The sequence below is a fragment of the Elephas maximus genome, chromosome 4 (assembly GCF_024166365.1).
Source record: "Elephas maximus indicus isolate mEleMax1 chromosome 4, mEleMax1 primary haplotype, whole genome shotgun sequence".
Taxonomy (NCBI): domain Eukaryota; kingdom Metazoa; phylum Chordata; class Mammalia; order Proboscidea; family Elephantidae; genus Elephas; species Elephas maximus.
Genome location: NC_064822.1, coordinates 22,798,089 through 22,820,596, shown reverse-complemented (window position 1 = coordinate 22,820,596; position 22,508 = coordinate 22,798,089). Strand labels below are relative to the sequence as shown.

General features: G+C 33.8%; 1 protein-coding gene across 1 annotated transcript in view; it reads right to left on the bottom strand.

The window, feature by feature from the left end:
* Nucleotides 1-22,508, bottom strand: part of KIF5B (kinesin family member 5B) — a 46,317-nt gene that overhangs the window by 9,972 nt on the left and 13,837 nt on the right. The window contains exons 3-24 of the mRNA XM_049881688.1: nt 20,202-20,275; nt 18,922-19,026; nt 18,458-18,506; nt 17,522-17,577; nt 17,349-17,436; nt 16,966-17,090; nt 16,125-16,229; nt 15,473-15,618; nt 14,483-14,631; nt 13,850-14,043; nt 12,799-12,867; nt 10,635-10,841; nt 8,770-8,913; nt 5,135-5,323; nt 4,402-4,519; nt 3,632-3,693; nt 3,426-3,535; nt 2,387-2,488; nt 1,533-1,593; nt 1,351-1,422; nt 1,075-1,179; nt 17-233 (exon numbers count right to left, since the gene is read on the bottom strand). Of these exons, the coding sequence (XP_049737645.1) occupies nt 17-233; nt 1,075-1,179; nt 1,351-1,422; nt 1,533-1,593; nt 2,387-2,488; nt 3,426-3,535; nt 3,632-3,693; nt 4,402-4,519; nt 5,135-5,323; nt 8,770-8,913; nt 10,635-10,841; nt 12,799-12,867; nt 13,850-14,043; nt 14,483-14,631; nt 15,473-15,618; nt 16,125-16,229; nt 16,966-17,090; nt 17,349-17,436; nt 17,522-17,577; nt 18,458-18,506; nt 18,922-19,026; nt 20,202-20,275 (2,547 nt within the window). The remainder of the gene's footprint in view (nt 1-16; nt 234-1,074; nt 1,180-1,350; nt 1,423-1,532; nt 1,594-2,386; nt 2,489-3,425; nt 3,536-3,631; nt 3,694-4,401; nt 4,520-5,134; nt 5,324-8,769; nt 8,914-10,634; nt 10,842-12,798; nt 12,868-13,849; nt 14,044-14,482; nt 14,632-15,472; nt 15,619-16,124; nt 16,230-16,965; nt 17,091-17,348; nt 17,437-17,521; nt 17,578-18,457; nt 18,507-18,921; nt 19,027-20,201; nt 20,276-22,508) is intronic.

The following is a 22,508-nucleotide window of genomic DNA, read 5'->3' as shown; positions in this document are numbered from 1 at the left end:
GATCTGCTCCACTAACCAATTTGTGCAGAATGTCCTCTCCTGGCCATATTCTTTGACCTGACTGCTTCCTTTATACGATCTACTTCTTGCTGATAGCGTTTGCGATCACGAGATGCGTTTTCTTTGGCTTCCTTCAGTGCTGACTCCAAAGCTTTCACTCTCTCAGCTGTAGCTCTAAGTCGCTTTTCCAACTTAGGAAGTTCACAGCGAAGATCTGCATTATCACGTACCAACTAAAGGCAATAAAGAAAATTTATCTGGCTTTAACATGAAATGAACTGAGAAAAGTATGAACATTTCACAATTTCTCTTTAAAAGGTAAGTAAAACTACATTTTATAGTAAGACTTGTTTTTCTAAGTAGCTAATTTAATTTAGACAGAAACATAAGGAGTACATATACATACATATCTATTTCTCTCACATATATAGTTTTATTTGGGGGCAGGGAGATTGCCCTCTCCCCCTACTACGTAAAGACTATCAGTTACCACACTAGTGATCTGTCACTTCAGTGAGATACTAATCTGGTGGAAATGAATACTCTTTTAAACATATAAGACCACAAGTAATCATAAACTTAGCAAACTATTAATACATGTTGAAGACAAGAAAAATTAGAATTTCTTTAACTTTTATAAAGTACTCTTGTGCAATCATCAGGTTTACAATAACAAAGAAAACAACTGAGTGTTATGAAACATTTTTTTTAGTAATATTAATCATTTATCATGCCATAATAAAAAATAAGCAAAAACACAGTAAGCGTTACTTTAAAAAAATATATATATATACTCTGGTACCTCAAATATAAACAGACCAAAAAAAAATACTTTAACTGTAAAGAATGTCTACCAGAAATCAAAAAATTATTATGGCAGACCAGAAATTGTACAGAGGAAATAAAATTACATGTTTTCATTGGCCTCTTTTGATAATGTGGTTATTAAATATTAATCCTCCTAAAACTTGCTAGTGGTTCTTTATAAAATAATGGAAAGGCTCAGGGTATGAAAATTCCTTAGGGCTTTAAAAGATTAAAATACTTGCCACCACAAAATATACTCTGTATTACCTGTTTGTGTACTTTAGTGAGTTGTTCAAGATTATTTTCAAGGAAGGAGATTTTCTGCTTTTGAGCAGCACTGCCTCCAGTGTCATCAGAATCTATCTCAGCACTCTGAGAAAAGAATGTAGATGAAGATTATGACAAAATTTAAAGATCACAGAATCCAAGCATTATACCTACATAAAAATTTTTATGACAGTGTAAAATCATTTCATTTATGAATACACACAGTTACACACAGTGTGATTTATACAAATACTTTCCTCAGTATTGTTGTATTACCTTTTTAACTCTGGTGGCCAGGTCCTGAACAAAGAGCTTCCGCAGGTTATGTAAAGTCTGAAGTTCTTTTGCCTTGAATTAAGAATAGCAGTATTTTGGGGATTCAGACTTCAAATTTAAGAAGGGGGGGGCAAAACCCACAAAATACTCCCCAATCCAATTTATTTTCAAGCTTTTCTTACCACTGTCTCTTCCAAACCCTTCAGGTCTTGTCTTGCTTGTTCTCGTCTATCTTGCATAACACTAAACAGTGAAAGAATATATATATTCTCAACTTTGAGTCCATAAAATTCTAGTTTTATTTAGCAGAAGATGTGAATCAAATTCTTTTTATCTGAAAGGATCAGTTCTTAAATTCAAATAAATGAAAAATGCTGAAGTATTTTACATTAAAATTATTCTAAACAAAATTATGACTGATGATTCAAAAGAAACTTTATAAAAATCAACTCTGAACTGGTCCTGATAGTGTGACCATTCCTAACAACAGCCTGTTTATTTGCCAATTATCTCTTGCAAATTCAAAGTATGTAAACAAATCAAGAGTTTTCTTTCTGCTCAGATTCTACCAAACTGAGTACTGACTATATACTCTTAGTAAATTAGCAAAAAGTAACTGGTAAAAACTTCTTTTGACAAAGCTAAGGCTAAAGCAACCATGTTCTTCAAGCAAAACCAAATTTTATAAAAATTCAGTTTTTGTGGTACATACTGCAATCTTTTAAATTATTTAATGTCCTGTTTTAGGTTCATTTTTTCTGATGGACCCTGAAGTCATAAGGTAACACAGAAATAGCAAGCAGACTGATGAACAGGAATCTGAATCTTGACTATCACTGAAATGCAAGGCCTTCCTTTCACTAAAATTCAAGAATATACTGGAAATTTTTAGGTATAAATCAAACCGAATCAAGAGAGTTTAAGAAAAACACAGTTCAGCCAACACAAAGTAAAAAATGCATCCACAAATATACCCAAGAGTAGTACCTGCAATCCTCTAAGTTTTTATTTTTAAACTCTCAAACATTTTACTCACGTAAGTTCATGTAGTTTCTTGCTCTTTTCCTGGTCAGTTGCTTTCAACTTCTCATGCTCTACTCTCAGACGTTCCTGTTCTAACATCATTTTCTGGTTTTGGCTGATAAAGAAAAGAAAAAAAACCCCATAGTATCAACATGACAGTTTTCTCAACGTGAGAGCTCACGATGAACTATATAACAATGTTATTAGAGCAAAAGGAAGGCTGCAAAAAATCAAGCCATCAGCAGTATTTCAATTAAAAGTTTTCAAACTTCTAACTCCTGTAATCTCCATTTTCAAATACTCAAGGCCTCCTCTATCATCCTGTCCCCCTTGAGAGCTGGGGGAGGCTGAGGAGAAGGGGACCTGGCTACTTGCAGCCAGCCACTATTTTTTTCATATTTTGCTTTGAAAGCATGATTCTACTCTTCCGTGCCTTTCATGTCCCTGAATCCTTATCTCTAATTCCACTAGGTATGAATAAGACCTAAGGCCCCAAATAAGTCATCACTTTTGTCTTGTCACTCTTTTCTGGTTCCTGTTCAAATCATGATTTAGTTGCAGACCTGTGATCTCTATAAATTCTATCCTAGGTGCATATAGTTATGGAAGTAAAGACTAAATTAAGATGACAACTTTTATTAAAAAAAAAAAAAAAAGCCCCAAACTTAAAATCCATAATTTCCAATAAAGTTTTTCTAAGTTAAGGATTTCTTAAAAAAGGAAGTTGAGGAAATCATTTGGAGACTGGTGTCAACTTGCAATAATAATGAGTTTAAGTTGGGGGATTTTTTCCCCTGCACATTTAGATCAAAATAGCTAAGAAAACTTCAAAAATTTTACTTGAAAATCTAGAAGTTATACTCATAAACGAGAAAATTCTGTATTTTCCCAGTTGAAAATATCAATTTCAATGAAAAATACAGGTTTCTAATAAGGACATACTGCCCATCAATAACCTCTTATTTCCTCTTATCTAAATATTAGGTTTTCCTAATTAGTTTCTAAATATCTCGGTTTAAGAGCAAGAGGACACAAAAGCATATAATACTTACTCTTGAAGATCAGTAATAAGTTTTTCTTTTGCCTCAATCTCATCTCTCAGATTACTGATTTGTTTTTGGTGAGTTTCTCTGTGGCTCTGAATCTGCTGTTCAACAGCTTGCTAAAATTATCAGGGGAAACGAAGTTAAAAGCAGACTAGTCAAAATTAATGACGATGAATTAAAGCCATTAGATTGCAATGTAGCATCACACTTGCCTTCACTTCATTTGCAGTCTGAACCTTATTTAAGTGTTCCTTTTCCATTTCATGGACTTTCTCTGTTTGAGAAGGGAGAGAAAAGAGAAGACACGAAATAAGCCTTAAAGTTTATCACGTCAACCAAGGAGCGAATACATTTTATGAGGGGTATGTTCCTTAGTAGTATTTGACTTAAAATTATCCAAATGCCACCCACTAATAATTTTTTCCCTCCAATGATGCGTTGACTAGTAAAGTTATATCCTTATACTTAGTTATATCCTGATTACTTACTTATACCTTTATAAAACCCGCTACCGTCGATGCTGACTCATAGTAACCTATAGGACAGAGTAAAATTGCCCCATAGAGTGTCTAAGGAGCACCTGGTGGATTTGAAATGCCAACCTTTTAGTCAACAGCCTTAGCACTTAACCACTACACCACCAGGGTTTCCACTGATATTATAAACTCTTCTATTTCCTTTGCTTAATCCCAGAGCAGAATAGATTAAGTGCATGGTAAGGAAGTGAGATAATTTTCAAAGTCTTCTATGTCTACACACACACACAAACTTCCTAACTTACTGTGAAATGTCCGGGTTGATCATTTCTATATTCAGACACAATTTCAAAAGTATGTTTCAAAGCCACATTAAAATGTATGATTTGTTTACTATTCTAAGTTATCAGTATTCCTAATATTTGCTATGAGTGTGAATATGTGTTCACTATAATTAAAGAAAGAAAGAATATAGATACAATTCATAAGTAACCGGGAACTCATACCTTGCGCTCGAAGCTGAACTAGTTCTTCACTGAGGGAATCGACAGATTCCTCCAGCTGTCTCTTCTTTTGCTCCACATTTTGAAGGTATTCAGTCAGTGATTTGATTTTGGCTTCATGCTTTTGGAAAAAATATACTGACATGAAGTGAAAAAAAATCTCATGTACATATTTTGTTGTTAAAGAAAATGTGAAAGTAAGCAAGTTTTATCACTATATCTAAATATGAGTTTAAGAAATTTAAACCAAAAATCTTCAGGGGCCAGATTTACAATGTTAAAAGGTTTAACCGATAAAAGGATCTTCTGTACAGCTTGCAAACTAAAGCACTGAAGGCTAAAATATGAAATGCCATTAGTTTTATCTCCGGCTAACATTACCCCTGCCTCCTTCCACAATCCCCTTCTTGGTGAACAGCCAAAGCCAGAAAACTGGTCCCCAGCAATTTTGTCTGCCCTGGAATTCTTCTAGATTCTTCATTAGTCACATCAGTCACATCTTATTAGTAAAATGTCTATCCTTAACATACATATGTCAACAAATTCAACCCATATTAAATCATTCACGTTGTATTATACTACAGCTGGCTATAAAAAACCCACTAAATTAACCTGTTAATGTTGTTACCCAAAATAACCAATAGAAGTTCATTTTTTAGAAAACTTTTGCAATAAGTAAAATTTACATGTGCCTGTTTCAGTCAGCAAAGAAAAAACTCTGCTCCGTAATACATACCTGAGATATACGAAGCTGGCATGCTGCTAACTCCTTCTCATTTTCTTCCATTTTTTTGTTGCTCTCAGCTTGCGTGCTTTCTAACTGTTTGCAGCGTTTTACCATTGTCTTTACTTCTGACTTCATTTTGCTAATGTAGAGTCTTGCAACAGTAAACTCTTCGTCTATCATGCCAGTTCCTTCAGGTTGCTGTGGGAAAAAAAAGTGAAATAAAAACTTAAAGCCAAAAACTTTCAGTGTGTACTTTCCCAATTAGACTCTAAAATCTTGTAACAAGATATATTTTAGTATTTTTCCATACGCATAAGGAGTCTGGAATTTTTTTCTTCTGTTACTGTTTTCAGTAAGCATATATAAATACAGTTTAATTTTTGCCTTTTTTAGATTCTAAAACTTAAAGTAATAAAGTTAATACACGCCTACAAGTAAAAAAAAAAAAAAAAAGAATATAAACCTAAAGGAAAAAAAAATAACCTTGATAAATTAGCCCCCTTTCGATTTTTGGATTTCTTCTTCACAGGACTTCAGTAAATTCAGTGTTAACTGTGTACAAGTAAATCCATCTTAAAGCTTAACAATAAGGTGATGTGTACGGTACAATGAAAGAATGATTTTTAAGTTCACCAAGGAAGAATTCTGGTCACCATACATTACTTTACTTTCATGGACTTCATTACAAAGTTCCAGCGACATTTATACGGAAAGGCAAGAGACCCAGAATAGCCAACACAATATTGAAGAGTATGTAAGAGTGTATCAGAGGACTGACATTACCTGACTTAAAGGCTTACTATAAAGCAATAATCAAAGACAGTGTAGTACTAGCGAAAGACAAATATATATCAATGGGATAGAAGAGAGACCAGCAATAGACCCCAATGAATAAAGTCAACTCATCGTTGACACAGGAAAAAAGACAATTCACCGAAGAAAGTTTCTGGAACAACGGGACATCCACATGCAAATAAATGAATCTAGACACAAGCCTTAAACACTCTTCACAAAAATTAACTTAAAATGGATCAGAGACCTAAATATAAAATGCAAAACTATAAAACTTTTACAAGATAACACAGGAAAAAATCTAGGTGACCTTGGGTATGGCAAAGAGTTTTTAGATACAACACCGAATGCATAATCCATGACAGAAAAGACTGGTACATAGACTTGATTAAAATTAAACACTTTGCTCTGTCAAAGACACTGTTAAGAGAATAAAAAGACAAGCCAGATTGGGAGAAAATACTTGTATGTAAAACACTTATCTAATAAAGGACTTCATCCAAAATATACCAAGAACTCTTACACCTCACCAAAGAAAATACACAGATGGCAAATAATCATGAAAAGATGCTCAACATCAAGTCAGAGGGAGCTGCAATCTGGATACCACTTCACACGCCTATTAGAATGGCTAAAATCCAAAACACAGGCACCACCACAGTGGCAAGGATGTGGAGCAACAGAAACTCTCATTCATTGCTGGTGGAAATGCAAAACGGTACAGCCACTCTGCTAGACAGTCTGGCAGTTTCTCACAAGCATCGACACATTCTTAACCATACGATCCAGCAATTGTGTTTCCAGGCACCATATTTTTACGCAAATAATGCACGCGTTATACTTTTTTGCCAGTCTCCCAACCCTTTGTGCATCATTTTCCTAGGTGGGCCCTGCATGCTGTGTGTGTGGGCGGGTGTTATTTATGTGGGCATATTATTTGGAGAAAAATACAGTATTTACCCAAATGAGTTAAAGGCTTACATCCACACAAAAACGAATGCTTATAGCAATTTTATTTACAACTGCCAAAAACTGGAAGCAAACAAAGATGTACCAACAGGTGAATGGATAACAAAAACTATGGTACATCTGTACATATTGTTCACTGATAAAAGGAAATGAGCTATCGAGTTGTGAAAAGACATGGAGGAACCTTAAAAACATACTGTTAAGTGAAAGAAACCAGTCTGAAAAAGCTACATACTGTATTCTTCCAACTACATGACATTTTGGAAAATGCAAAGCTATAGAGGCAATAAAAAGATCAGTGGTTGCCAGAGGCTGGGGTGCGCGGGGGGCGGTGGGGGGAGATTAATAGGAAAAGCACAGGGTATTTGTCAGGGGGTGAAATTATTCTGTATGATGTCGTAATGGTGGATACATGACACTCTACGTTTGTCAAAATCTAAAGACCGTGCAACATAAAGAGTGAATGAACCTAATATCAAAACAAACAAACAAAACAAAAAATTAAGCAGTGCTCAAATCAGTGATTACCGATGATGTCAACAGGAAAAAAATTATGTAGGAACAATGAAAATAATGAGGGATTCAGAGGTTTTTCATTTTATTTTTTAAGAAACTATTTGCAAGGTTCATTTGTTTTCAAAATACTATGTAGTGTAGTGAAAAAAGCAGTCTAGGAGTCAGAGGACCTGTATTGTATCACTGGCTCTGCAACTAAACACGCTAAGCATTTCAACTCTGTACTTTCTGCCTTCGCCACCTTTTCCACTTAATTACTTCAACATGAAAAGGTTTTTTAAGTCGTAAATTTTTCAGCAACACGTTTCTAGTGTTCAGTGATAGGAAATAAATCCTCTACATTTTATACTCAGAAGATTCCCATTTCTACTTATGACGTCACTTCAGCATAAACAGGTAAAGGGGGAATAATGCTCAGACTGATGGTGAAGAAGCCAGGTAGGTCGCCCAGTATTTAACAGTACCCCATTCCTTTGTTTCACTGAGGTAAGTCAACACTAAGAAATGAAATGATACGTGACAGGTCACCAGAATCCTTGCCTCAATTGACAAACGGCATTCTCGAAAAACACAGTTAACAAAAGCAATGTGTTCTCCATATTGAAAACTTTTATTTCACTTTCAACTCTTGTTAAACTGAGCTCCTTGGTATGTTCTCACTATAAACCCAAGTATAAGTTTCTTCTCTTTGTTACTATATTTAGGCTTTAATTAAAAGGGTAAAGTCCAAGTAAATACCCACTACAACACATAAAACTTTTATTTTATGTGCGTGTTTTTGCAATTAGTCTTTGTTTTTTTGATCTAAGTTTCAAAATCTACGGGTCACTAAAGTTTTCACCACATGCCTAGTGCTAATACACTCAATTATTAGTACTCTTAAAAAGATTATTAGGAAAGAAAAAAAACACAGTATAGAAAATTTTTTAACTGGTAACTCTAGGGTTCACTATATTATTCTCTTTGCACGTTTGAATTTTTTCATACTAAAAATTTTTAATAGCATTTAATTAGCAGTGTTCATCTATCTTTATTCATTTATGAATTAGTTTACTATCTGAGCTTATCTTCACAGTTGTTCCAACATGATTTCTAAGTATAAAATCTTTATGTAGTAGAGAAAGAACCAGAATGGAGTCTGACAAGTGTTGCATATTTAATGTGTTTACTTAGGCATTCCTTATCCTTTCTCTCTTTCTTCATCTTTTTAAAACAGAGTTAACACCATCTACCATACATTTTTTTTTTTTTTTTTACATGGCTGGTTTAAGGATGAGATAATGGGTATGTCAACAACTTTGTGAAAAACAGTAAACAAAAGCAGGAGTTCTATACAAATAATTACACTGAGTATTTATTATATTTACCTTTACATCATTATTTCCCACAGCAATTCCTATTTCTGCAAGGTCTTTTAGTAAAGATGCCATCATCTCAGCTGCTCGTTTTTTCTGGTGGTTGGTCATTTCCTTAAGTTTCTGAAGCTCAGCATCTATACTCGCCAAAGTTGCCTAATAGGACCAAAAACAAAGATACAGTTACATCTGATAAAAACTCAATTCAAATACTTATTGAAATGGGACACTTAAAAATTAATTAGACACAATTTCCTTTCATTGCCATATTATGGCTATCTTTGCAAACTGAGTCTGAGTAATTAATGTTAGAAAACGATAGTTTTCTAGTTTTATTTTATGTACTTTCTATATACATACTCACTGAAAAGAATTCTCCAAATGATGATAATTATCATTTTTGATACTACGATACAAGCAATTATCTAGCAGTTAGTGATGAAGTAATACCACTCCCTGACTTTAATTACTATAATTGTAAATTTAAAATAGCTGGTTTACCAACAACAAAGAATTCACAATTTCGGAAAATCCAATCCAACTTGGCCCATTTTAAAACTATTCATTACATCACAGATGAGACACTGCATTTTTAATGCAACTTACTGACTTTTAGTCAGTGTCTTTTAGTGAAAAAACCATCATCTCAGCCATTTGTTTGGTGGTCGGTCATTTATGAATATCAATGGAGCGCATGTTTATCCAGTTTAATTCACAACATACTGGTTATCGTGCAAATCTCACCTAACAGGCTTCTACCACAAATGTTTAAATTACCAGACACTTCCTCTAACAACTGAACAGCAATTATTGCAAGCATATAAAAAGATGCTGACCACTAGGGGTTTACAGCTTCTATCGCTATTTAGTGCTGATGGATTTCAAATCCACAACTGAGACACAAATACACCTGTTTTAAAGACTGAAGTCAGTAACCATGGATGAGCCAGTCAACTCTGAGTTCTAAGACACTACTGTTCTCGAAACAGCCATTAGGTTTGCTAATAGTACAACTAATCAAGAGTTACAAAGATGTCTTCATCTTCATGGTATTAAATTGTAACTTCAACCTAACTGTAACTTTGAAGATGAAAAAGGGAAATTGAACAGGAGCAGGAAACCTTTTAAAAATGCTATTTCATTGTGTTGAACCTCTTCCTTTAGACAGGAGAACGTGGACAGGGAAATAAGTGGTACACACTAATAATGATTCCAAATCTAGCTACTGACTTCTAAACTTGAAGTCAGTCATTATCAGTAACAAAACTGCTGAGAAAATGTGCGTCTGTGGTGATGCTGAAAGGAGTTTAGCAGTTACAATCACAGCTACCTACCGTTTTTTGGCATCAGTGTTATTGGCTGGTAATTATTGTCCTATAGTAAGTAATAAGCAGAAATCACAAAAAGATCTTACTATGTTGTGCTAGGTAGGCACTGTTCCAGGTGTTGGGAATTTAACAGTAAATGAAATACAAGCTACATGAAATTATATATCTTTATGTCTACTCTAAATAATTCACTTAGTTGATTAAATAGCATCTTATTATTTTTACACTTGGTTTTTAATTTGTAGTTTGAATACTCATCTAATAGCTTTACTGAGTAGCACGAAACTTTTTCTTTTTTAACATTAGGTAGAGCAAGCATCTTTCAAAAATAGTTTTTAAATTACAGATTACTAGACCTTCAGGAACTAAAAAGATAATCCTCTTCCTCTACGGTTTCATATACAGGAGGAACTGAAGCTGAGATCTGAGCCTGTTTGAGAATTGATGCTATCAGTTTTGGGTTTATTTAGATATAAGCAATTTAAATAGTTGTTCAATTAAGAATACTTATAGTAAAACATTAAGAACGCAAACAAAACCATATCCTACCGATTTCTGATTTAGTTCATCGCTAAGCAATTCATATTCCTTAGTTTTATCTTCAACTTCCTGGGACTTCTGGTCATAATTGACAGCAAGTTCCTCTAGAGCCTGTAAAACTTCTTTTACTTCTTCTTTAGAGGCATCGTTTTCTGCCTGAAGGCGGTTCAGCTCAGCTTGCATGTTATCTTGATCTCTTCTGGTAGATGCTAGAAGCTACATGAAAAGAGCAAAAAATCTCTTTTCAACCAAAATAAACTTTTTTTTTTTTAAATACAAAGAACATCTATTTGCTTCACCATTTGCTAAGCACAAAGGGAATGAAATGTGGATTCTATTAAGTTTAGCAATACTTATTTATTCAACAGATTCACTGAATGTCTATGTGCAGGCACTGTATTAGACACTGTGGGAGACGAGGGAAATCAAAGACTTTGCCTTTGAGGAACCTAGTAGAAGAGAAAAAAACCAGTTGCCATCAAGTCAATTCTGACTCATGGTGACCCCATGTGTGTCAGGGTAGAACTGCTCCTACAGAATTTTCAATGGCTGATTTTTTTTTTTTAAGCAAATCACCGGGCCTTTCTTCCAAGGCACCTCTGGTGGGCTCAAAGCCCCAACCCTTCAGTGAGCAGCCAAGCATGTTAACTGTGTGCACTACTCAGGGACTCCAGTAGAAGAGAAACAGATACATAACTACCTGTAATATAAGATGGAATATAAGAACCATAAAAAAGGGGTAGGGCATGACATAAAGTGCTTGGTAATACAGGCAAGGGGGATATTTCTGGAGTGACAGTACTCATGGAAAAGGTGGCTAGGATAGATACAGATTTTTGTCATGCACAAATTAATGTAATAGGGAGAAGACAGCCTTGTAGGCTCATGAAGTGTGTGCACAGAAACAAGAAAGTAAGTCGTAGGAGATGTTTAGATTTTCTTTGGGCAGCGGGGAGGAGAGGCACATAAAATTTCAACCGGAGGGAAGCCAAAAAACTAGTTGGGAAGATACTGCAATCTTCCAAAGTCAGTGGCTTTCAAGTAAGAGCATTTGGAAATGTGTGCACGTGTTACTAAAGGGAAGGGCTGCTAATGGCGTGTAGGAGTAGGGGCCAGGGATGCTAAATGCCCTTTAAACCACAGACAGAATATAACAAGGAATCATCCAACTCAAAATGTCACTAGTGCCTCCTCTGAGAAACAATGGTCTAGTTGAAATAAGCATAAAATACTCTAACGTGGGTTAATTTGACTGATCTGAGAGGTCGGATGGATTACTATTTAAGCTGTATGGCCTTTATCAAAAGACAAACCAACCAATCAGCCAAACACAAAAAAGTCTTAAATGAAGGATCATTTTCAATCATCTCCCTGATACACCAAGTGAGGTAAAGATAGAGTCCAAACTAGGTGACAGGGAGAGATGAGAAATGTGGAAGAATTAAGATGAAAGTAAATATGGCAGAAATGAGTAACAGATTGATGTGGGTAGAAAGAGTAAAGGTGTAAAAAAAAAAAAAGATTTTTATTCATATGACATGCTTGCTTACATGACAAGAGTCATACTCAGAATTACACAATTATTAGAAGCAAAGTAAATGGACTTCAGACACTGACATTTTCTTTCCTTAATAATCCTCTTAGAGCTATATCCGGGTGTTTAAGTTAATGAGTGAGAATGAAAAATTGTGTTTCTTATATTCCTTCTCATCCGTGGGCAAATACTTTTGATTAAGGCGGGAGGGAGTCTAGGGTTACTCCAGCCCAATGCTGTGCATCTTCCCCAGAGGATCAATAAGAAATGTTTTGGGAGAATAAGGTGATAAACAACATTGTACTTCAAAGCAAGGAAAGTAGAAGACAAGAGTTAAAAAGTCTAACAGATGCAGCTGAAGAATATTAAAAAAAAAAAAAAGTCCTCTTCTCCCTCCAGTTATATGCAACACAAATTAAAAAAAAAAAAAAAACCTTAAGAATTCTTGTCAATCTGCTTCAATTCATATGATGTTCTGATCTAATATCTACAATGAAGCATGCACATACTCAAGAACTTTTAAAATATACTCTTTAGTATATTCTGAGCTCTGTAAATTCTTTTATCTCTTACATATCGAAATGTTAAGGCCAAACTATAAAGCTTTTCTGGAAGCAATATGAAAGGTATTTAACTTGCCTCTTCCTGATCCAACATTTGTGTCTTCAGTTTCTCTACCAATTGGCTCTGCTGATTAATTTCTTCATCCTAGAATTTTAAAGTATCCAGTTAACAAAACAGCTCACAATCTGGTTCTAATTGTTTCCTAATACAAATTGTAAAATTAGGTAAGATAGAATTCAAATGAATCAAATGAGAATCAAAGTCGTTTATTTTTTCTAGAAAATCAGTTTATTATTTTTCTAAAAGATCAGTATATACCAAAATATTTCAAAACCATTTCTTCAAACGCAGCATAGCTTATTTTATCTCTTTTCTTGAGAAAAGGCTGAAATAGCATTTCTTCCAATTATCAACAAATGCAACAAGAAAAAAAAACTGTTTATTAAAAACTACCAATTAAACATTTTAAGTGCTAAAAAAAATTAACATATTTAAAGCTGTAATAACCATACAGTTACTTCAAACTTGCCATCTGTTTGGGGAAGAAAATAATTAAAAATATCAACTTAAAAAAACACGATTATTTTCTTGTTTTTGTTCTTGCCTTTCTTTTTTCACTTCATAATCTGGTATTTTTCACACTAATGACCTTAATGATACAAACAAAGCAGGAACATATTTCCATACTATTCTGTTCCCCCAGTCTAAACTCTTATCTGGTTGTTGTTGTTAGGTGTCGTTGAGTCAGTTCCGATTCACAGCGACCCTATGTACAACAGAATGAAACACTTCCTGGTCCTGCGCCATCCTCACAATCGGTGCTATCTCTTATCTAGTCATCTTTTATTAGGGTCCTTCAGATTCCTGCTTCTAACAGGTCATTTCATCTTGGCTCTCCAATGACTGAATGTCAAACTTCTTTAAAACAAACAAAAATGTCTCATACACAGTTTCTGCACAGAAGTAAATGTGATCAAATTATAATTTTATATTTTCTAATACACCAATTTTTAAAAGTTAACAGAAATCAAGGAAGATTTATACATATCAAGGACCTACAAAGCTGAATTAGAAAAAAAAAAGTCAGTAATATTCTAAAACAAAATAGAACATGAGTAATACCTACTTTGTCATCAAGTTGTTTGTACAATTTAGCAATTTCTTCTTCACACTTTCTTCTTTGACCATCAGTAAAGTTTCCAGTAACTCCAATTGTTGCTGCTGGTTTATCACTGGTAATAGTAATATCCTTATCCACTGTGAAAGCTTCCAAGTTGGCTTTCTCTTTGTCAAACTGTTCATCAATAGGCACTGTCTCCCCTAAATGAAGAGAACAGAACGTTTAACAGAAATCATCGTGTCTAAAACTAACTGCATTTTTATTCCACCTCAGCACCTCTTACCAGCTCTTCTATCCGCCCAGTTTCTAAGACTTAAAAACATGGAATTACCCTTGATCCTTGCCATCTTGTAATTCCAGTCAACCAATTCTGTCCTTTTTATCACTTCTGTCCTAACCTTAAGCACCCTGCTACCTCATGGCCTCTATAGCTTCCAAGTTGGCCTCTGCGCCTTCATATTTATTATCTTAAGTCATATCGGAATTTAACATAAAAAACTTTATTCATTTTTATTTGATGATCCTTAAAAGGGAAAATGGACAGGCTTCCTTATTTTCATTTATATTTACACACCAGAATCTCAAATTTATAAAACTGCTCTAAATCTGTATTCAGTAAACTTAAAAAAACAAAATTACCATTACGCCACCGGTTGAGTTCGTTTTCAAGCCACTGAATGGTATTCCGCAGGGTCTTATTTTTTTCTTTTTCTTTTTCATACTTCTTTTTCCATTGTTCTGCAGTTAACTCTACATTGACACAAACTGTGTTCTTAATTGTTTTGGCCCTAAGAGAATTGGAAAAAGAGAAAAAAAAAAGTATGTGACTGAAAACAATTATTTTCAATTGACATCTAGGTATATCTCTAAGTAATATACATATATATAAGTAACTTAACTCTTCTTGTTCAGTTATTTCTTAGACTAAATACCAAAAGCTATATAATCAGTATAGTGTTCACTCACAACCCAACTAAATTTGGGTCAGCCCAAACTTCTATGCATGGTTTAAAAAAAAATCGACAACTCAATGAGGGTAAAAAACAAGGACCAATACTTTCCCAATTCATTTGTAAGGCTGAATTAAGAAATTACTGTTGAAGGTCAACGATACAGTCATTGTTATTACTTTTTCTAGGCTAACCATCTCATATTATTTGAACCTATCATAATACCTCAACAGGTTTAACACAGGATTTTATTTGTTAGGCTTTTACTTTACTTTCTGATTCAAAGCTTATTTTCTTTACTGATGAATTAAAGCTTCTCCCATAAATTTGACTAAAGTAACATTTGACTTTAATGTGTACTAGACATAATTCAAATCCAAGCAACCTAAAATTGAACCTTGCTTGTATTAACTGTTTCTTAGTTAAAAAGGAGTATGTTTAGCACACTCATAATATTCGCTAATTTGAATAAAAACCAAAACCAAACCCATTGCCATCGAGTCAATTCTGACTCATAATAACTCTATATAGGACAGAGTAGAACTGCCCCATAGTGGTCAGTGGATTTGAACTGCTGACTATCATATAATATTGAATTGTATCTATTTGACATTTTCTTAAACTTAATAAATTAAAAGGCCCGCCCACATTCAGGCTTTGTATTTTTTGAACAACAAACCTTTGACCAAATAGGAGTGTAGATTTTGTTTCAGATTCATTGTATGATGACGGAGAGCAGCAAATTACAATAGTGGTTCTACAGTTGCCACCTAATGAATCTTGAAGGATTCTTGTCATTTTACTATCTCGGTATGGAACATATGTCTACATTCAAAAAAGAAAACAAAGAAGACTAATGGGTTTCTATATAGTTCAATGTTATTTAAATATGCTACTTTAAATACATGACAAAGTGAATATAAATTATTTCATCTGCTTGCTTTTAAAATCTAGCATATGCATACTATAAAAAAAACCGCTGCCATCAAGTCAATTCTGACTCACAGTAGCCCTGCAGGACAGAGCAGAATGGCCCCACAAGGTTTCCAAGGCTGCAGATCTTTACGAAGGGAGACTACCACATCTTTCTCCCACAGACCGGCTGCTGGGTTCGAACTGCTGACCTTTTGGTTAGCGGCCAAGGGCTTAACCACTGCGCAACCAGGGCTTGTTATACCTACTATACTAATACTATAAACTTACACATACTGATTCAAACACAATAAATCTTTCTCACTTTCACACATACACCCACCCATATATATAAACATCAATATTTAAATAATTCCACACAAAAGCACAACAGGGAAAGAGAAGACGTGCATACTCACATTACCCTCAGCCAAAGCAGAAATGACATTTCCAAGAGCAGAAAGTGACTTATTGATATTCTTAGCTTCATCCAGTACGGCGCCTTCTGCTCCAGTTTTACTAACCTATACATAAGGTTCCAAAATAATGAAACAAAATTACGAGTGTAAAATATTTCCTTTGTATTTTCTAGAAGTTCAGCGTTCAATGAACAGCAAAAATCCTTAACCAAACCAAATCACGAATTGCTTCATAATGATATATATCCATGCCATTTCTTAGAATTCACAAGATTTAGAGATAGGCTTTGAAAGATATTTGTAAGACTTTTGAGTAGAAGAGGTTTATCATTCTAATCAGAAGAAACAGCATTAGCAAAACAGTGAAAATGGCCAAGAATTTGAAATTATTTTGATATGAACTAGAATCAGATTGTACAAGACTATAATAATGAAATACTCATCGCGGGAAAAGAAGTATAACCAAACCAGAAAGGACGAGTGGAAAGTTACTGGTTTTAATAGGTAACCTACTGTCAGTATGAATAAAATAGTTAACCAAAAATCAGGAAAAGGATACCTAATAAAAGTCTTAACAATGGACACATATCGAATGTCTCAATATAAACAAGTCAGAGAACCCAGAGTTGAACTAGACTACAGTCCAAATGACAGTCATTTGGAACTGATTATTCTGCCTAAAGCACTGTCATCGATGGTTTTAACTCTCATAAATATTACCAAAACCAATTTGATAAAGTTTTTCAAGATGCAACAATGAATACTGTGTAAGTATAAATTTAAGCTAAAGTTCATGGAAATGCTTAGATATCTACCAAAAATATATATATAAAGATTTTACCTTTTCACTACCAGCTAAATCAACCAGATAAAGTTTTCCACTCAGTTTTTGTTCCGTTTGCGTGTTTTCTTGTTTTACATTAATAAGAAATATACTGTGACTCCTAGAGCTATGTTCATTCATATCTGCAATAAATTACATAAACAACTATAAACAAACATGGCTGAGAGACTGACTTGATCTGTAAACTTTCACTTAAAGCACAATTAAAAAAAAAAAAGAAAATCAATGTAAAAATTCTGAAATCTAAAACAAACAAACAAACATGGTTTTCCGTTACTAATAATCTCTCTAAGGCATTATTTTACAATTAATCAACTGGATAAAAGATACTTTAAGGGTGTTTTGTACCCTAGCCAGTGTTAATAAATATTCTAACTTACTTGTAACTGCTACATGTCTGTTGGATTTTCCTTCATCTATGGTATCCATAACTTCATCTGGGCTACATACAAAACGCTCCGTGCACCCCTGTAAAATATTTTTTTTAAAGTATGTCAACATCCTTTAAAAAAATTATTAGAGTTTGTCAAAACATATTCTGTATTATAAATACCTTTACGTAGGGAACTCGGTTCTTGTCTTCATGAACCGAAAGGTTGGTCTTTGAAACTGGAAAAAAAAAAAATCCTCTTTAATCTTAGCAACATTCACAAACTCTAACACTACCTGTGATACAGCTAATTCTATTGATTGTTTCCTTTCCCAAGCAGCCTAAAGACAATATGTGAACTTTAAAGAAATATGAAAACATTACTATTAAAGTTAAGATCCTGTGGAAATAATAGATTCATACAGAAACCAATGTAGCAATGCAGAATTTTAGGTCTAGCCCAACCTCTACCACCCCCATTTTTAATAAGACTTTAAGCCAGAGTGGTTCATCAGTGGTTTGCCCAAGAACAAATATCTAATTGACAACTGAGAGAAGACTAGAACTTAAGACTCAGGTTCTCTTAACTTCCAGCCTAATGCTCTTATTACTACTTAAGAAGTACCCATACATATCTGCTTTAATCAGGTTATTCTGTATGTCAAAAGACATTCAACTAAAACTTTAAAATAAGATTTTTTAAATGTCCTATACACTTACTTCCATATTTATCAACATGGTTAGGTTCCAGAGACCAGGTCACTATGTGAAAATCGGGGGTATGTGAAAATCAGAGTATGACCACATCAGATCATAAAACAGAGGATGGCAACATCATTACATAACTGCCAAATTACTTCATTACGTAACTGCCAAACCAGAGAATCATGGCCCAGCTAGGCTGACACAGAACCTTAACCATCACAGCCAGCATTACTCTCACCTGGGTGTTTGTTACTGCCAGACGTACGTCGTTAATGTGCAAAACAACTGGATAGGAGATTTTTTACCACAGTAATTAAGTCAGTTTCATGTAGTATATGAAATCGTCTCAAATCTACCACTGAAAAAGTGACAGGTACTATTTAAAGATGATCGAAGACAAAGAAGTTAACATACCATCTAGTAGGTCCCTTATCTTATCCAAATATATTTCGAAGTATGAAACCTAAATGGTGAAGAAATAAAAAAAGAACAAATATCAACTTAAAAAAATTACGCGATGATTTATTCACTTAATCATTAGATAGTTACTGAAATCTGAGTGCCAGGCTTTGTCCAGACAAGGGAGACATAGCTCGCCTTCTTATGGGAACACATAAATTAGCTAAATTGTTTAAATAACTGCAATTAAAAGTGATTTCCTTTCCACCATCTGAAATGAATCAGAATATTGAGTAGTCAGAACCTGTGATTTCAGTAGTAGAATTAATTCCCTTATTTTATAGATAAGGAAGCTAAGGACACTAGAAACTAAGGTAATTTGTTTAAAGTTATGTAACAGCAAATCAAGTTTACTAGCCCCAATGATCTTTCAACTATACTTTTCCACAAAAATAACACCTTTCCCCCACAGACTTTACCTTAATATGAAATTCCAAATTTTCATCCATGGAGTAAATATAATTAAAGATATCTTGCACTATTCTTGGAATAATTCCCATGCCTTCTGGATCATGAAGTTTACCCTAAACAGAAGGCAAAACCAGACTTCTTAAACTATGAAGTATAAAGTGAAAACTAAAACCTTCAATCTACAGTTTACAGTCAATAGAGGCTAGGAATTGTAATTGTTAATTCTGGTGGAAGTGGCTCTACAAATCCTTTAAAAAAAAAAAAAACCATTATGTATATTAGTAAGTTACACATACTAATGCATGTTAACCATACAAGGCTTGTCTAATAGATCTTAGCTTTTTATTTAATCATTAAATTATCTACACTCGTAAATAAACATATTCTAGGAAAAGGTTTGTTTCATTCCATATCAATCTGTGTTTTCCCTTCTACTTGAAGTCAAATACAAACAGATGCTAGGAATGTCCCTGTTGTTCCCAACTTTATGAACATTATTATGAATAAGAACTCACTGCTTTATACAGCATGCTCAGATAGATGATAAAAGCAGATATTCTGTAACAGCGGCAAAAGATAACAGGTTGCTTTCTAGAAGCAAAGCTACAGCAGGTAGCTTAAAATTTATATTTTTATTATAATTTATTAATAGCAGCACCAATAATTGTGGCAACATTCTTATTAAAGACTGGCAGGTATGGGGGGGGGACAAGAGGAGCAAAGAGTAATCATTCTGAATGTAAGTATTAAAAATTTTCTATAGTACAGGGTGAGAGGAAATCTGTTTGGTACAATCCAAAAATTTACCAGAAGAAAAAATTAATTTTGTACACAGCTAACAAGAGATACCAAAATGTTCATTCTTTTCTGGTTATGCTACCTGATAAAACAAACAAACAAAACCCACTGCTGTCAAGTTGATTCCAACTAGTAGCAGCCCTATAAGACAGAGTAGACTTGCCCCATAGGGTTTCCTAGGCTATAATCTTTATGGAAGCGGACTGCCACATCTTTCTCTCACGGAGTGGCTGGTGGGTTCAAACTGCCAAACTTTCTATTAGCAGCTGAGGGCTTCACCGCTGCACCACCAACAAAGCTGTGTATAATTTCAAATACAAGCATCCCTCACTATTCAAACTCAGGAAGTGGTTACATTCCAGCAATGATGTTCATATCAGAAGATGCAATCAAGAGCAAATAAAGATGTTTAATGGTAATATAATCCCACAAATAATGAATGCATTGTCTATACTACAAACTAGACTCAGTTACAGACTATAAAATTTACCTCCATTGTGTGTGTCTTCCCAGAGGATGTCTGTCCATATGCAAATATTGTTCCATTGTATCCCTCAAGTACATCTATGAGAAAATAGATTTTATACTCTTATTTTAAATACTCAAGGGATTTTTTCCGAAGCAAGATTTATAAGAAATTACTTAAGGATGTTATTAGAAAAATGTAACATGTTTACCCTTAGTGATATAGAAAATCTCCTAAAAAAATCATACACACATAACCTTATTCCTTAGCCATGCATGAAAAAAATAATTATTTGTGGCAAGAATGGTGAGACAGATTCAGATTTTCTTTATTATTTATATGAAAGACTCCATCAAAGTTTAGTACATAAAAGATTTACAAGACATTAAAGGAAATAAATAGGAATATATTTAATAGCAATTTTCTTAGTAATGATTCATCCAGGCAATTACTTTCTCTCAGGCCCAGATTAGTTTCTGTGGTCAAATGGAAAACAAATTTTAAATTATGTTGCTTATAATTATCTCATATGTCAGTGTATACATCTGCATTCCAAGTTCTACGTGACCTAATAAATGCTTTACCAATTTACATACAGATATGAATTATTTTTCAGCAACAGGACTGATTGGTAGTTAATTGGTGGTTAAACCTCACAAAACTGTACCTTCCTCCTTATTCCATCCATCAAGTACAACAAACCCAGTCCTTCCTCAAATATCGGAAAGTTCTTATGAAATTAAAAACATTTCTAGTCCTTTGTGTACCTCAAGCAGTAAGAGAAATGTGACGGAACAAGAAGGTGATCCACTTGATTTCCAGTTTTCAGGGATTTTGTTTGGTCTGTTTTTGGTAACAAGAAAGGCCCTATGAAATTACATTCTAGACGACGCCTAAGGTAAAAAGAGAAGCCTCTCTTGGAAACAGCAGATGGTAACAGTGGAAAGTAAGGTTGTAAGCAAGCCAATACTTCTTTTTTTACTGATTATTTTTTTAAAAGGGAGAAAAAAAAAGAATGATCCCAACACCAAGCACACTAACTAGGTAAGAGTTTTCCAAAAAAAAAACATTAAAGAGAAAAGGCAGCATCAGTACTTACTTCCCTGGGAAGATTTTTAAGAGAACCCAAACATTCGAAACTTTCGTTCAACATATCTTTTACTTTTTAAAAAGGAATGTGAAACAACTTCATGAATCACTTTTGAAAATAATGAGCCTGTAGCACTCCGTCAGCAATTCTGAATAAATCACCTGGTTAAAAAAAAAGCACTAAACCCCTTCCAATTACCTGCTTTACCATTTATCTTTCTCAATATTTATGCTACCCCTCTGCTTACAATCTTCTAATCACTCACATAAAACTCAAGCATAAAATCCAAATTTTTAATAGAGGTGATAGCTGTACCACACAATGAACATAATTAATATCATTGAATTGTACATGTAAAAAATGTTGAAATGGCAAATGTTTTGTTATATACATTTTTACCACAATAAAAAATAAAAATTCAATTTTTTTGTTAGGCCTATAAAGGGTCTAATCATGGTATGATTCAATTACCTAGGAACTAACATAATAGGTGCTCAATAAATAGCTGTAGACCAATGAATAAATGACTTTCCCAAGATCACATTAGTAGTGTATTTATCTATGATACAGTCCACCTGTGCTATGAGAAACTATAATTGTATATATGGACTCCTAGGAAAATAAATCTACATAACACATTTGAATCTATTATTTGAGACTTTAAGCATAATTTGTAGAATTTTAAATGATAAAAAGAATCTGGAATATTCAACATTCAAATATCTCCTAAGTACCCACTATGATCTAGGCTCTACTCTGATGCAGGGGATACAACAACGACTACAGGTGATTTCGAGGTAAGTCAAGTATTATTATAGTAACAGCATTTTTCTCAATTAGGAACATAATCACTTCACTTTCAAATTCACTCCTGGCTTGCTTTCTATAGTGATTTATTCTCTAATATTTAATGATAAAATTTTTTTTAATACATAAAAGTTGCATGAATTTTACAGTGAACACTTGTTTAACTATCACGTAGATTCCACCATTAACATTTTATCACTTTACTGTTTGCTTTAATCATGCTATCTATATACCTTTTATCCATCCATCTCATTTTTAAGTAATGTAGTATTTCAAAGTAAACTGCAGACATCAGTACACTTCCCTCTAAGGAATTCAGCATGCATATCATTAATTAGAATTTGTTTAGTTTTTTTTATTAGAATTTATTCAGTTTTTTTTTTCTTCTGAGGTAAAACTGTCATACAATGAAATGTACATAATTTACATGTAGA